Source organism: Pipra filicauda, unplaced genomic scaffold, assembly GCF_003945595.2.
Source record: "Pipra filicauda isolate LSUMZ 115617 unplaced genomic scaffold, ASM394559v2 scaffold299_size895176_pilon, whole genome shotgun sequence".
Classification (NCBI taxonomy): domain Eukaryota; kingdom Metazoa; phylum Chordata; class Aves; order Passeriformes; family Pipridae; genus Pipra; species Pipra filicauda.
Window position 1 is genome coordinate 131,452 of NW_024104419.1, and position 16,168 is coordinate 147,619.

A 16,168-nucleotide genomic window follows, 5' to 3' on the forward strand; every position below is an offset into this window, starting at 1 on the left:
GTCTCCAGATCACAGGTAACTTCACTTACATTAGCATCTTCTGTCTCAGAACACCTGCCGAATTTGAGATAAAACAAAGCAGCACTGACATTCTGTAAATAAGAAGCCATTTATGTGTAAAACTCAGCAGGAGATGTTTTCTCTCAGTTTTAACAGCAGCAAAGGTCCATCACTTGTTGAGTAGCATTTCTTCACTGGCTGGACTGGGGCTGGACTGATAACACGTCATTGTTAGGTGGATTTGTGGGTTAGAAATGGGGATTGTTGTAGCCCTCTCACAGGGCAGGAACTGGGCAAGACTTCTGTGTGTGTGTCTTAATTAGAAGTTAGAAGAAACAGGGAGCTGTAAAAGAGCTGACTAAAATCTTACTGAGAATATTGTCTGAAGTTCCTACTCCTGTAGTTAACCTTGTTCCAGGCATTTGTGAAGCAACCAAAGTTAATGTTCCCAGTGCTACTGTGTTTACAGAATGGCATAGATCTTGAAATGATGTTTTGGCCTCCCCCGTGGAATTTGGATGCTGGTATCACTGAAATGAGCCCTTGTGCAAGGAGGAAAAGGAAAGAGATGAACAAGACATAAATTGCTGTAGGAAACCCCGCTGCTTTCTGACACCTTCCTATTTGTGACAGTCTTTCTTACAGCAGGAAAACCATGAGGAAAAAAATTCCACCACATTTGCTGCTCAGCAGGCCCTGAGAGCAGGAACACCTCTGCTAGAAAAGTCACATTTTGGATGGAGTTGTGCTCTTTACAAATCCCCCAAAGCAGGAAGAGGGGTTTGGTCGTGTGGCTGTCGACACACGGGGCTGACGTGTCACAGCTGCCATGTGGCTGCTGCCTTCTGAGCCAAAGACTGAGACTGGATTAATTTAAGATCAGATTTTCTGCTTTAGTTTGGCAGAAAATCCCCTCTCAGATCCAGCACTGTTTTCTCTGAATGTTTGTAGAGATCAGGAGTATCCCTCAGGCTTGTGTAGCACTTGTGTCATATCTGTAACTCGTTTGATCTTATTAGATGAGGGCATTGTAGCACTTGCTACATCTCTACCACCTGGTTCCAGGGTGGCTTTGATCCTTCTGAGGTTGTCTGGTGCCACAGTGAGCAAGAATCCGTTTTCAAAGTGAATGAGAGAGTCATCCAGGCCCAGAGAATTTAACTGTTTTGGCAGCAAGATTAACAGCCCAGCCTTGAAATGGGGAGTACATATTCCACATATACCTCTAGATCCAGCAGTGGTGGCAGAAAAGGCAGGTCATCTAGTCCCCCAAAATGTAAACATGTTTTTATTTAATGCCTTTTACTCATCACAAGGTACTTTTTCCCCCAAGACAGCAGTATAAGGCACCGTGTAGACACGTGCACAGTCCTCATACCATCTGGGCAAGGTTCAAAAACACAGCTACAGTTCTTACCAACAGTACCATGTGTCCTGACTACTCATGTACACAATATGATTCTTCCCCAGAGTTTGTTCTGGAGAAATGAACTATTAATTTAGAACAGTAAGACTTTCCCCACCCACCCACCCACCCCAAAAAGCCAGATTAAAAACACAGGTACAGAGCTTAATACCAGAGTAATGAGATTAGTTCATAAATTAAAAAAATAGCAAAAAAAAAAAAAAAAATCAACAGTTTCACTCTTATTTTCAGAAGGTCCTGTGTGATGTGACGGACTGTGCAGAGACTCCTTGCTGTGTCCTCTTCCCCTTTCAAAACCAAGAAAGCTGACAGGGACACCCAGACTTGTAGCATTTGTTGTTGATGGCAAAAAGGCCATTAGAGCTCTGTGCCTCCAACTTAGCCAGCAACTGCAGCATCCCAGCGACTGATCAGAAGGTTTTTCCTCTGTCCAAAGGAAGGAGGACTTGAGACAATGTTCTTTGGCTGCAAGTTCTTAAAGGCTTCCACTGAAAGGGTTCTCCTTCAAAAAAAAGAAAAACTGCAGTTGCTGTGGGATTTTTTTTTTTTTTACTGAGCAAATGATGAGGAATAGGTGGAACCGCTGCAATAGTCTGAGTGAAGCCCTCCCAGTGCTAAGATGTTGGGCTCTGCTACAAATATTCAAGTTCCAAGGCGTGCCGAAGAGCTTCCAGGTCAGCGTGACAAGAGATTCTCCAGAATGGCATGTTGTGCTAGAGTGAAACCAAAAGAGGGGAATTTTTTGTTTTGTTTTGTTTTTGTATAATACTGAGATGAAAACAACTTTCTTAGTTTGCACCCTCAGGAACAGAGCTTTGTGCTTGGCCACCAGGCTGTCACGGTGCCACAGGCAAGGGGGCTCATCTGAGAGGGGAGGGAGGGACAGGGGGAGGGAGGGGGAAGTGTCTCTTTGCTGAGCTGTGTCTCCTCTGCAGACAGGAAAACATAGTCACAATTTAGGAGTCTCCTGCCTCACAAATGATGGAGGATGTGGGCTCACTTTCTGAATGTTCTGAGAGCACTTAGTCCCTTTCAACATGGGAGTAACACTCCTAAGAATCTTTTAGCACTAAGAATTCACCTGTAACCACGCTGCTTCTGGATAAACAGCTTCCACAAAGCTTCAGAGAACATATACTTCCTAGATAGATGACTGATGGAGATGCTCCTTTTCCAATTGTACCTACCTGTGTACAAAAAAACCTCCAATGGTTCCAGATGTTTATGTTACAGAGGGTCTATTTACCCTCCTCTAATGTTTAAATAAGCTTCCCTCTGGTATGTTGGTATCAGTAAACAAATGCTGCCTTCAAACTATTTATCAGCGTGTTTAGAGAGAGCAAGCAAACCCAGACAGCCAAAGTGACTGAAATCCACTGCTCTGCAATTTTACTTTAAGGGGAAAAGTTATTTCCTTCTCCCTCCCCTGGTTGCTATTAAGCTCCTTCCATTAAATTATCTATTTTTCTTTCTTAAACCAGAAGAAAACTTGGCCTCCCAGCCACTCCTGTTGTCCAGCAATTACAGATCTATCACTCATCAGACAGGTGAAGTAAAATGACCCACAAAAGTGGAGATATTATCAGTACTGGCAAAACAGGGAAAGGCCTCTGCCTGTCCCCTCCCTTCCTTGTTTGTTTTTTTTTTTTTTTTCCTGTATAAAACTCAGGTGTGTAGAAGCTTTGATTAATGAGTGTCATCAATCAAAGGAGGAGACAGCCCAGCAAAGAATGTGCTCTACTAATGGGAGAGCTGCTGAGCCAGGAGACAGGAGCAAGAGGCTCTTGGAATCCTGGCAAGGGAGACTGGTGAACCTTCCACTTCCCCATGGAGGCAGAGAGCCCCTGCAGCCTTTGATGGAGTCCTGCTCACTGACCCACTGCCTTTGAAGTGTGGCACTGAGCTGTCACAAGCAGCAGGCCATTATCACTTCAGCCCAGTAGTGCATTTTGGACTCTCCCCTGACAGCTCCTTAACCCTTCATGAACTACAGAACCACCTGCAATTTTAGGCAGTTTTCCACAGTGGCTCCAGATATTGTTGCTTCCATCGGCCAGGGGAAATACACTAGTTAAAAACAGGGTTTCTGCTGCATTGGAGGCAACCTGGGGATAGAACATGTGCCCATTACCTTATTTGCTGGGATCCCTTTGTTCCTGGGCTTATGCAACTAAAAAGCTCAAATTTGCTTGGAAAGCCTTTGCAGGATCTTCAGTCAGAATGTGATACCAGGTCCTCCAACACAAGGTTCAGCTGTATAAGCTGAGTTCCTATAATATTTTGCACATCACGTGAGCTACACCATTAAAAATCAACTAGTTTGCTGAAGATGGGGCTCAGTTCCTGCATCCAGTCAGTTCCTGCATCCCAGCTCTCATGCAATGCTCCCAAAGCAAACACAGCTCTATCACATTTCAGCAGCACAGGACCCAGGATGCACAAAGACATCTTGCAAATCATGTCTGCCATTAACAAATTGTGTTCCTGTCCCTGTAAAGCCAAATAAGTGGCATTCACAGACTGTACCTTTTTTGCTCCTTGTTCCTCTTCAACACCATCTCCTATTACAATGTACACGGCTTTCCTTCCGAACCTCTGCATTATCCTTTCAAAGCAGCTCTCTTTCCCTAAGCAACACAAGAGAAGACACATTTTTTGATCTGCACACATACTGCAGGCAGAGCTGACATTCAGGAGCTGGACCTGGAGTTGTGACCTAACTGCTACATTCCATGTTTTCTTTTGGAATTGGAATGTAGCTGAATCTCCACCTGAGGTGGACTCTCTCCATGTCATGACAGTTAACTTGCATGTTCTTTATCAGCCAAGCACTTCCAAGTGCTGCCAGTTTTCCATGAACTTTGTGACTTTGATGTAAGAGGATCCAGACAGCGTTTCTGTAACAGGTACAACCAGACTTCCTTTGAGCTGGGTGCAGCTGAACATCCCACATGCAGTCAATGCTCCATAGGGTGGGTGTGTATCTATATATCAGGCTCACTCCTCCATGGAGACACCTGGAATTATTTTTTTTTTCCAGTCTGTACTAGCCTAAGTGTAGGAGTCAGGATGTGAATTAGACACCTGTAAATATGGAGCTGAAACTAAACCTCACACATTGCTAGCTGTGATCAGGTTGGGTGGCTGTGCCTGACTTAGGGACAAAATTTCAGCCTGTCTTTGGTGAAGCCTAAGTCAGTTTACTCTTACCTGTTTTTGTTGCACTGTAAATGTTTTCAATGGGGAAGACAGTGCCCAGTCCATAGAGAAGCACTTTAGCAAGAGCTGGTATAAGCTGAGTTGTGGTGACCAACACATTCACACAGTTGGGCCTGGAAAACAAAAGTTATTAGAAGTGGCAATCTGTGTTTCTCTCTTTCACTCTGGATTGAAAGATGGTAGGAAGCAAACCTTTCCTGCCACTGGAAGTTCCCAAGCCAATGGGGGATTATGCAGCCAGAGGCAGATAATGTGAGTACCAGAAATGCCTTTTGATCAGCTTAGCAGAACGAAAAAAACATAAACCAAACCAGCAGCAGTGATGCAGCCTTACTGAACACTTGCCAGGGTCTATCTGGTGGGAAATCAGACACCAAGTAGTAATGTCTGAGCTGGGTTCTTTGAGTGAAGGGGTTCAGGGACAGAAGGGCTCTTTTCTCCCTTTCCTCCTTTGTACATCTGCTCACACAAAAATGGTGCCACGGATGAGAGAGCCAATGAAAAGGCAAGGAAAAGGACTGTTTTTCTTTTGCTCAGTTCATCATCCCAAGCTCACCCCAACCCTTGACAATTCCAGCCTGGCAAACGTGTGCAGTCTGGCCTCCCACGGGCTTGGCCGGCAAAGTCCTACAAATGTGTCCCGATTTGTTTAGAGGGGGAAAACAAGGGAAGCAAAAGGAGCTCCTGGATCAAACCTGCAGGCAATTCTTTGAGCTGCTCTTACCGGGAATGTATCAAGTTCAGCGCCTTCAGAGCGTGTGTGAGCCAGAGATCAGTCAGCGCCTCCAGTTCTGCTCTCAACTGCAGCCAGGTTTCCCTCTTAGGAGCTCCTATTAAACCTGTGGGCAGGGAAAGCGTCTTTGCAGAAGCACAGACAGGGAACTGCATGGATTTGTAAGCAGAATGCCAAAGTCTGTGCTCAGAACTCTCCCAGTGCCCATCCCTCGCTCCCGGTGCCGGCTGCTTCCCTCTGTGCCCTGCCACACATTCCCAGGCTGCAGCAGCTCAGCTTCCTCCCTCTCTGGGGAGGGGTTCAGCCAACCAAGGCTGCAGGACCTCCCTGGAACACCTTCCTTGGAGTGAGCATAAAGCTTCTATGGGAAGTGAGCAAGAGGGTGGAAGGACTGTGTAATGCGGGCAGTGACCTGGGCAGAGAGACACCTGAGGCCAGGATGGTTTGGATTCTCCTGAAAAGCCACGTCCCATTACCAGTACATGTGGGTAGGCTTGTCCTCCAACCAAAAAACAGGCTGTGGTGATACTCTGAGATTTGCTTCTTTCTCCTTCTAGTCAGAGACCTGCACTGATGTTCTGAAAGAGAATCAGAGCAGGCTCTTGGAACAGCTGTCTGGGACTAGGTGAGATGAAGGAACCCAGGGCATCCTGATACCGGGTGGTATTGTTCTGGGGGGGAGTTACAAACAAACAGTTTTGATACAAGAATGCTTGAGACAGAGACCAGCCATGTGCTCTGTGGAAAAACAAGCATATTTAGTTTTTAACTGTTTGCTTGCTTACCAAACATTCTGGAAAATCGGAGAAGGTTGCTTTTCCTGCCAAATAAATCACAAAATAAAGCCCCACACTTGCGACTTGAGTCCTTCTCACACCAGCAAACCGGGTATTTTAGTGTGTCTCCTGCAAACCCTGCACAGAACCGTATTAAAGGATGACTGAGGAAACACTTCCTCGGCTCCCCGTGAAGCGTTTTTATTGTGAGGCTCCCTACACCTCCTCCACAGATGTCCCTACGGGGTCACAAGTTTTTGGGGAGATGAAAGGCAGGCCACAGCCACTCACCCCCCACGTTGTTTTTGTAGGTGTTGTACATCTCTTTCACCCGACGGTAGCGAAAGGCCAATTTCCTCATCCAGTCAACTCCCCCGTGGACTCCCGAGCCCAGGCACAGGTTTGCACTGGCAGTGGAGCTGTGGAAGCCATCTGCAGAGAAGTTATACGTGCTGGGAGAGGGAGGAGGGAAGGGGAGAGGTCAGTGTAATTACAGGCTGTACAGCGCCAGCAGGGAGGGGAAACAACAGAAAAGAAAAGTGGAGACAAGTGGCAGCAGAGACACACACAGGACATGCTGTACAGAACTGAAGTTCATCTTTGGCACAATTAATAGCACAGATCTAAAAAAATGTTCTTTTTCTGCACCTGTTTCTCACAATAAACCGTCCATAAAACCACAAGTGACAAGGCTCCATGTGAGTTCTGCACATTTCATTCTTGTCCCACGACTCTGGAGGCAACACTTTGGGAAAGGTACATGGAATTGTACAGAAGCAGTTTCTGTGAACAGGATAGCCTGACTTACACAGATAACAGTAATGTCTGGTGCAGGTTTGGTACGAGTTCCTACCAGTGAAACTCTCTGGCACAGCAAAGTCCAGCTCCTCACTGCTAAGCCCATTCACTGCAGATTGGGCAGTGGGAAACCTTTCAATCTGGTTTTGATGCACTCTGGCCACCTCTGTGACAGCTGTCTGGTCAAACCACATCAGAAACTGGTGTGGTGTTCAACCTACCCTAATATTTCCCAGAGTGGTTCAAAGCTCAGGACAGTCAGGCCTTGACAGAAGGCACAGGCACGATAATGTGAGAAAGGAGACTCTGTGCTTCTGTGGGCTTGATAAAGGCAGACAGCACGGGGCCAGGGAGGGGATGAGAGTGCATGTTTGAGAATCACTGACCAGCCCCCCACTACTTGCAAATAGCTGGGGTCTACCAGACCTGCAGCTTCCAGCCCAGAGATCCCATACCTTAGATCCTGACCGTTATCATCTGAGGATACATCATCTATGTGGATCTGGTCACAGTCCTGAGAAGAGTAGGAAAATAAATACAGCAGTGAGTAAATGTTTTGAAAAAGAAAAGTGAAATAACATAATGCAAAACTACTTTAATATTAAGGAGATAAAATCTTACACGTTGCTAGTACTGTCTGGCATAGTCTAGCCAGTTAACTGTTAGGGACAAGCATCACATAGCACAAAATATGAACAGAGAGAGAATGTGTGTGAGAGATCTGCTGTTATCTAAGGGCACAACAGCTCTTGAAAAACACAGCAAGCGGAACTCCTTCCTATGCAGGCAGGAGGGAGAGAGATGCTTGTGTTTCAGCCAGGAAAGCTGTGGTTTTTTCAACTCTGTATGCATGATAAGGCAGAAATTTGGCAGCCTTTCCCCCCGTGAGAATACTGCCTCAGACAGGAGGTGTGTGCCCACATAATTACAGGGGGAGAAGATCCGTCCCAGAGAAACTTCCAGAGCCGCCTGTCCTGCCCTGCCAGTGTTTTCCCAGGTTGCTCTGAGGGGGCTGAGCTTCCTCTGATGTGCAGGGAAGCTGGGCTGAAGCACTGGAGGCAGCATCCTTTCACTGCCCCAGCCACAGACACGTTTCAGGAATACTGTGTGTCAGCAGTGAAGGAATCTGGGCACAGGGTATTCAACCAGAACATACACTTGGAGCTCAGCCTGCACGGAGTTTGTACTCTGATCTTATCTCCCCAAATTCTTCACTGTTTGAATGGTGGAGGCCCTGCCTCAAAAATGTAAGAAATGTTATTCCTTTGGTTTATTTCCTAGTCTTAGCATTAAGATTAGAAAGAGAAAAATCAGAAGGTTCCCCCACCACCTTAACTCTCCTCTGTCCAAGACCCTCGGGGGTGAGAACACAACACAAAGCCTGCAAGCTGATGAACACCATCTTTTGTGTTGCACTTGGTACAACAGGACTCTGAAATCAGAACAACTGCACCTAACCAAGGTACAGTAATTCTTCACCACTCCAGTGTTCTGCAAACCACAGAATTTGTTTTACCTTCCTTAAACAATTGTGAGTTTGATGAATTACTTTAAACTAGCCCCTTTCAAAAAAAGAATAAATCCCCAAACAAGTAACCAAACTTGCTACCAGTGGCAAAACATGACAGATAGTTCTTGTCCATAATGATAAGATTTTCTGCACCATTTATTTTAGATAATTCTCAAAAAGACACACAATTCTATCTTGTTCTCATCTCATCAGCCCTCTTATCAACCTATCACTGGAGTGTATCTTTCTGTACATAACTGGAGCCAAGCAGCTGAACAGCAGATCTCTGCTGGCACCTCTCTCTCTCTCTCTTTTCCAACCCCCCTAAATTTTAAGCCCCCCTCCCAATAGCTGCTGTGAACCACGCTGGGATAATAGTGATGCAGCCCACTCCACCTCGGTTGTACAATGCAGGGCATTAAGTCAGGGGAAAGGTATTTGTGGAGGGATCTGTTTTTCTCATTTGTGAATGAATTGTTCTGTACACTGAAGTGTGACAACAGTAGCTATCACATTTCTAACTTAATAAAATACCATGACACTCGGTGAGACACTACCTCATAGTCCTCTGGCTGAGCCTCTCCTGTTCCTGGGGGGAACTCAGGGAACTGGCTGCAGCAAGAATGTGCACCATGTTTTACTACTTGGTTACAAGACCAATTTTTCATTCTTGCAGAATTTCCTTGAAATCTTGGTGAGCAGGGAGTCAACAGGGTCTCTGGGCTGCTGAAGGAAAGGTGCAGATTGTTCCACTGGAGGTCTCTGATGGGGACACATCCCAGTTGGCACATCCACTGATGTTCTATAACTGAGTCAAACGTGCAAGACCTCAGTCAACCCTCCCAGCTCTGGGCACTGAACTGTTCTGACTGCTGGGATATCTCTGGGTGCTGCACAACCTGCCTGCAGGTGGGACCAGACCCTCCTACCCACGTGTAAAGGAGCCTGAGCTAATTCAGCTTTGAATTGGCACTGCTGGCTTGGAGAAAGCCTCTGCTGCCTCCTCGTGAAATACAGGCTGTTCCTGAGGATATATGGAGGAGCTGCTTCTGTTCTCCCTCACACTCCCTCTGAATACTCTCAAGGTATTTTCATGCACACATGAAAACAACTAATGAGCACACACGGGTTCTATTTGTGTATCAGGACTGTGCCAGAGATTTTGAAACATCTCAGGGATTCACTGATCAGTGGAGCTTTCACCCCTCATTAGGTGTGTGGGGGGTGTAACAGTTCCCACAACACAAAACCTCCAGGGATGACTCTGGAAGGCAGTAATTGTAAACACACTAATCCCCTCGCCTGTTAATTCCTCATCCCCTTGTCAGTCCTCCTGTCCTTAATACCTGTTTCCCAGAGTGTCAATCAATAATATCTCCAGAGGGATTGGGGGTGGAAGGTGCTATTCTATACCCATCAACATACTGTGAACAAAAAGCATCTGGGAGAAAAAGCACAACCCTGGAAAGCCCAGAGTTTGCATTTTAACTTCTCTGTGATTTACCAGCACTCTCTGAAGGGGATGGGCAGCATCTCCTCCACTTCTTCCCCTGGTTCCAAGTCAGGACCAAGGCCAGCCATGCTCTGGTTAGTTAACTCTGCTGGACCCCCCAGCTCCCCCAACCTGGCTGTGGATTTGTGCCAGAGAAACGTTCACTGTGTTTACTGTTGCCTGGTAAAAGAACTCTTGCTCTGGCCTCGAATGGGCAGCTCTCCTGCTGCTTCCTCAGTCACAGCCTCTTTCACTCTGCCCCAGCACAGAAGATGGTCAGAAATGGTTTCAGCCCTGGGCAGTTTTAGCTTGTTTTGTCTGGTACAGCCCAGAATTACACCACATGATGGTGCTAATGTATATGGTAATGCTTGAGGGTCTTCAACTGAATCTGCTCCTGTGCTGGTTTTTACCAATTCTTTTTTTGTTTGTTTTTAAAAATAATATTCACTGCACTCTTTTTAAGCCTAGGGCTCAGTGATGTATCATTCTTAATTATCACTTTGGGAACACCCAAACCTAACTTTTATTCATCATCCTGACTGAAGGAGTAGGGTGAGTAACTCTGGATGACTGTTGCTGCAAATTCTTCCAAACTGAAATGGCTTTTTTTGAAAAAGTGAAATTCTGTAAGGAACATTTACTTCTCTTGAATTCTCTGTCATCCCTCAATTTTTTATTAAAAAGGCTCAGCTAAAACCAAACCACCAGTGCCCAAAGCTGTAACTGACTGATAAAGTGCACAACTTGACTGAGGCCAGACAATTTGCTGCTTCATTTAAAGTTTTAGAGCAGTAAGTGAAGAAAAGTTGTTTTAAAACTGGTAATTCCTGCAGAAGTGTGGATAGGCAATGGGTTTCTGGAGGGTGGCTTTGTGCAGGACATGGAGCTTTGTTGCATCACATGTTGAGATCTGATGGGTGGTGGTTGTATATTAAGTATTATCATACTTATATTAGTGCCCTGGACTCCCAAAGAGAAACTCTCTTTTCTTTCTCCCTAAGAGAAGGATTTTTTTTCACTTTGTACTTGCTGTGCCCTCATCACAAACTCCCTCTCTGAAAAAAGTTGAAAGAGGAAAAATCTGTCATGTCAGTTCAGGTGCTACCCACTACTTGTCTTTGAAAGGAAATAAAAATTCTCAGCAAGTGAAACCTCAGGACTGTGAGGAGCCAGGTGGCAGGAAAGGTTGTACCTCCCATAACACAGAGGACCACAGTGCAATTAAGAAGTGAAGGAACCAGAAATTCTTGCTGAACTCATCAGGCAAAGAAAAAGTTCTCTCCTTTCATCTGGCACAGCAACAAATTCTTCCTTTTTCAAGTGAAAAAAAAAAAAAAAAAGAAGACCACAGAAGTCTGTCCAGGGGTGCCAGATTTTTTTTTTTCCCCTCCAAGTGCCTCCAAGCAGAATTGTGACTCCAAGGTGCCCAGCACAGACCCCACCTCGCTCTGCACTGACCCATCCAGGCTCTACTGACTGCAAACGTGAACAGATTTTCATCACTGCTCTACAGCTGCTTCTCAGCTGGTGGCACAACTCTGCAACCATCACTTTGCTTGAATTTTACAACACATTCAAAAGATTTTTGCTTTGTATAAGATATAGTCAGGTGTAAGGATTCTTCTCTCTGTCTTTTATGTTGTAACTCCCCCAGTTTCATCCTGCAGTGTGCCTGAGCTTGAGCAGACCTCCTGCTCTGCCTGTGTGTGCAACACAGCTTCCCCAAGAACAGGACCATTTTTAAAACTTCTGCATTGGCTCACAGCTAATTGCTACCTGCCCCATAGGATCTACGCTAATTTACCTTAATAAAATTATTAAATAGCAAATCTCAGGAGAAGCAGCAGCAACGTCCTCACTACTAGATTTAGTAAACCTGCCAAAAGCCATCACTGCTAGTGTGTATTTAGCAAAAAATTCCTTAGCAGACCAAAGATGTCAAAGGGACCCAGTGAGAATGCTTCCAACAAGCCACCCAAGGCCCATTTCTTCAGGGTCAAAAATAAAAACTTCTTGGCCAAAAAAACCAAGTTTGTAGATCACATGCAAATGATTAGAGAGAGAGAGAGATGTTAAATAAAATAAGCAGCTACATACCTCCAGGTCATTAAAGAACAGATGTGTATCTGCAAGGTTGAAGATCATCTCTTCCATCATGAGACCAATCCGCACCGACGTCGTGGTGTCCTGGTGGGGGAAAATCAGGGTTTTTTCCACTCACTTTGATTTTCTCTTTTTGGGGACGGGGGTGGGAGATCTTAAAGCAAACATATTCCCGTTTCTGAAGACAAATTTATTAAAATAATTTGATTTCCCAAGTGTATCTTAACATTAACATGATTTTCACATTCTTTCTTTTGCTCTCCTTAGATAAACAAATCCTGTTCTTTGAAGGATGTCTATAACTCACCCTGACCAATAACAGCCCACATCCTTCAGATGATATAAAGATCCTTTAAACACCTGAAACTATATAAGAATAGTATATAAGAATGCTTCAGTAGGCTAGACAAAAAAATTGGTTTCCATCATTACTGAATGGTTTGGGGATAGTTACAAGCAACAGGGTGCACAGAGGGTGACCCTTTCCTGCACTGTCCTTCAAACCAGTCATTTCATCCCCACTGAAGCTGCCTACTTATTAAACAGCATCAGCAGAGCTACAACAACCCCATCCTACCATGCAAACCCAGTTATAACACAATAAAATCCTTGTCCAATATGACTATTGGTGCTCAGGACAGCAAGCCTGCAGAGCCACCACTGCAGATGTAATGGCAGTTACACCCAGGTAACTGCATTGCTCAGAAACAGTAAAAAAAGACAAGATACAGCACATGAAAATGCAGGATGGGTTCATCTGTCCTTCCAGCCAGTGTTAGAAATGGCACTGCACCCAATGCTCCTGACTCTGCCTGTTTGCTCACTCTGCCATTTTCCTGCCCCCAAACAACTGACCCTTCTTCCAAACCCCCACCAAGAGCACAGAAGCACACTGATGCAAACAAGGTTACCAGCAGCACATTTTCTTATTCGTTAAATACTTCAAAAACAGGAGCAAAAATAGTCTGTGGTCAATTTGATAAACACTCATAGCTCAAAAGCATGTGCCTGTTCCAGCTAAACAACAACAGACAACTTGGAAAAAAAAAAAAGGCATTCCCACAACAGGGTTTTTTTGTTAATTCTTCTTCATTAGGTTGGGGATCTCTCATCTTTACGTTCAAGTGGGTGGTTTTCCTCTACTGAAGTCACAAGCCATGCTAAAGCAGGGCAGATTTCTGTGTAAGTCTCTAATTTTCTGCAGATTTCTGTGGAGTCCTGTTATTGTATGACAGGACAGTAATGAATTAACTGAGGAGCTCTAACAGGGAGCACAATGTTGGGAGGCTGAGCACATTTCAATCAACCTTTGTGGCAGAGGCTGTTGACATGGAGGGTGTATTACACACTAACCTAATTATTACGCATTCCTGGTGTAGTTCTCTTTAATTAGAGCAGAATGGCTGTGGTTTTAGCCATGTGTGTGACTCACAAGCACTGTGCCCATTAAAGAAAAGCTCTGTCACTCACGTTTGAACATGCCTGTTGCTGCCCCAGAAAGAAGGGCACTGTCTCCTCTGGGTAAAAAAAGTAAAAAAATTCAACAGACTTGCCTTGAACGTGTCTCTAATTTTAAGCCCCGAAGCTGCTCCCCTGACAAGGCACAGGGACACAGGAGTAACCAGGGCATCTCACTGTGGCCCCATGCAAACAGCACTGAATCAAATTTTACTACCCAGGTGTAGTTACACCAGGGAACTGTTCTGAAGAAAATACGCTGCTAGGAAGAAATTATTTTGTAAAATAGTTTTTAATGAAGCAATTTATTTTTATACATTTCAAGGATCATTAAGCCTTTAAAACTCTTTCAGGAAATCTCATTGGTTGGTACCTGTCATTTATCCTCTAAGCTTTGTCTTTAGCTTTATTGGTATTAATCACTAATGGGGAGTGGGAAACATTTCCACAGTGTATGAAGTTACCTTCTCTTAAACTAAACAATATGGAAACCAAACTGTAGATGGGGGGGAGGAGGGAATCTTTCTCTTGAGATACAGAATATGATGGAATGAAAACAAAACAGAAAAATGCATTTTACCACCCAGAGGGGAAGTCATATGGGGAAATGATTTGGCATCACTGCTTTCACAGTATGGACATTTCCTCCCCAGCAAGGCAGGCTTCCAAGTCTTAAAGAGGCTGATAAAGTTAAAAGGCCAATCAGCACTCCCAGTATGACAGAGGTGTCTAGAGGCACCAGGCCAGGGTTCCTCAAGCCATTATTTATTTGCATTACTGCAGCACCTAGAAGCACCAGTCCCAGACTTGGATCCCACTGTGGCACAGGTTGTACCATCACTGAGTAAAGACAGGGTTGCTGTAGCTGTCAATTCAACTACAAATAAACAGGAAAATCAGACTGACAGGAGAGCACCAAAGTGAGACGGGTGTCTCAATCAATGTGTTGTCCAAATTCTCTGTACAGTGTGTAAAATAACCTGAAAGAGAATTATGAAATTTGCCTGAAGGTGTTGACAGAGAGCTCTTGCCAGGCACAGAAATCCTGTGCCACTGAAGGACATCTCTGTGCTGCTGAGGATGCTACTGCCCACGCTGGAGCAGTGTGAGTTCAGCAGAGCAGCCTAAAGTTGCCACACTTGTACCAGTGGTCCCTGCTAACATGTCCTTCCGTAGGAAAAGTATGCCCTGGAGCTCTGGGAACAAGCTTCCTGGCTAACAGATCCAGCCAGTGTTTCCTGATGCATGTGAAGCCCAAGGACCACAGACAGCTTGAAACCAAATCTCCTCCAGGAACCACTTTTTACAGTGAAAACAGATTAATCTAAAAACTCCCCCCCCAGTGCTTGTTTAGTAACTCTAGAAGAGCGAGGCTCTCCCTCTGCTAATCCACGAGTCATGCTCTCACAAACAGGGACAATGAGAGGCAGGGATGGAAAACAGGCAATAAACTCCTTCTGTAAATAAAACCTGCAGCAGCACAGTGTATCCCCACTTGCCTCACCTCTGCCATGCACCAATGCTGGGGCTTCCCTCGGGGTCAGAATTAAACAGCTCCAAACTTTTAGTGTGAACCTCTGGTGCTCAGACATGAGCGGGCATTCCTGACCCTCCAGTGCACAGCTGGAACAGCCTCTCCCCACTGGTGGGGGGGGATAAGCACCAGTGCTCATTCTGGACTATTCATCCTTGAAGAGACTCATCACATCCCCCCTTCTCAATGCACCCTTCCCTTCTACAGAACAGGAGTCACAGTCTCACAGCTGCCCCTTTCTCCTTAGGGCACATCTTGAGGAAACTCGGAGCTAAAAAGCCTCCAATCCCTGCTACTCCTTTATAAACAATGAAGGATCAAAATGTGCAAAGAGCAAGGTAAGTCCTTTTTCAACATCTTCCATAAAAAATGTTTGCCCTGAAGAGCATCCTTGGACACATCTCTGCTGTTTCTCTCTTGCCTGTGACTTTCACCGGAGGCCTGATGGGCTACTGCCTATTGCTGCCTGTGGCCACACCTTGTGAGCAGCATCATTTCTGCTTGTTTTGGGGTAATTTTGCTGCCTATTCAGCACATAGTCCTACTAGAGGAAAACACAGGCAACACAAGCCTGTGGCACATGCTGTGAAAGAAGTAAAAAGTATCCAATTCACCAAGAGGGATTTTTTTCTTTCACGTCCCAATGGCACGAGCTGACACATTTGCTCCCAATGTTGTTTTCAAGCTGGCCAGCTGCATGCACTGTTTCTAATCCTTGAACTAGTTCTGTGCACGTGAAGTGAGTTTTTTTAAAAATTACAATTTGAATTCAAGTATGTCCTCTGAGCTGACAGCACCTCGCCCAAAATTAATTTCTGTTTCCGTTTTCATTTTGACCCCTCGTTTCAAGTAACAATATGACAGAAGATGTCTAAAAGGAGCTTGCTGAAAAGCCTTCAGTTTGTCTGTGCTTAAAGATGATTTCCACAAAAACTGGAGGTGAGCAGAGAACAAATATTCCCCCATGACAGCAAGTGGGGAAAGTTTCACGAGAAACTCTGACTGGTCTGTATTCTAGCAGAGCAAAGGGGATGCAGGATGTGCATGCACACCCAAATTAGGGTACAAATAGCTGCCAGCACGTTCCAAAATGGACTGTGTTGGTCTCTAGATCCT

The 16,168-nt window shown here is 45.1% G+C and overlaps 1 protein-coding gene across 3 annotated transcripts in view; it reads right to left on the reverse strand.

Annotated features, from left to right (window-relative positions):
• Positions 1–1,570: 1,570 nt before the first annotated feature.
• EYA2 (EYA transcriptional coactivator and phosphatase 2) overlaps positions 1,571–16,168 on the reverse strand; it is an 81,539-nt gene continuing 66,941 nt past the window's right edge. For all 3 annotated transcript variants that reach the window (XM_039383069.1, XM_027745944.2, XM_027745947.2), the window contains 7 exons: positions 12,055–12,144; positions 7,408–7,466; positions 6,446–6,606; positions 5,370–5,484; positions 4,637–4,758; positions 3,953–4,053; positions 1,571–2,139 (listed from right to left, as the gene is read on the reverse strand). In XM_039383069.1, coding sequence (XP_039239003.1) covers positions 2,059–2,139; positions 3,953–4,053; positions 4,637–4,758; positions 5,370–5,484; positions 6,446–6,606; positions 7,408–7,466; positions 12,055–12,144 — 729 coding nt within the window. In that variant the 3' untranslated portion in view covers positions 1,571–2,058. The remainder of the gene's footprint in view (positions 2,140–3,952; positions 4,054–4,636; positions 4,759–5,369; positions 5,485–6,445; positions 6,607–7,407; positions 7,467–12,054; positions 12,145–16,168) is intronic.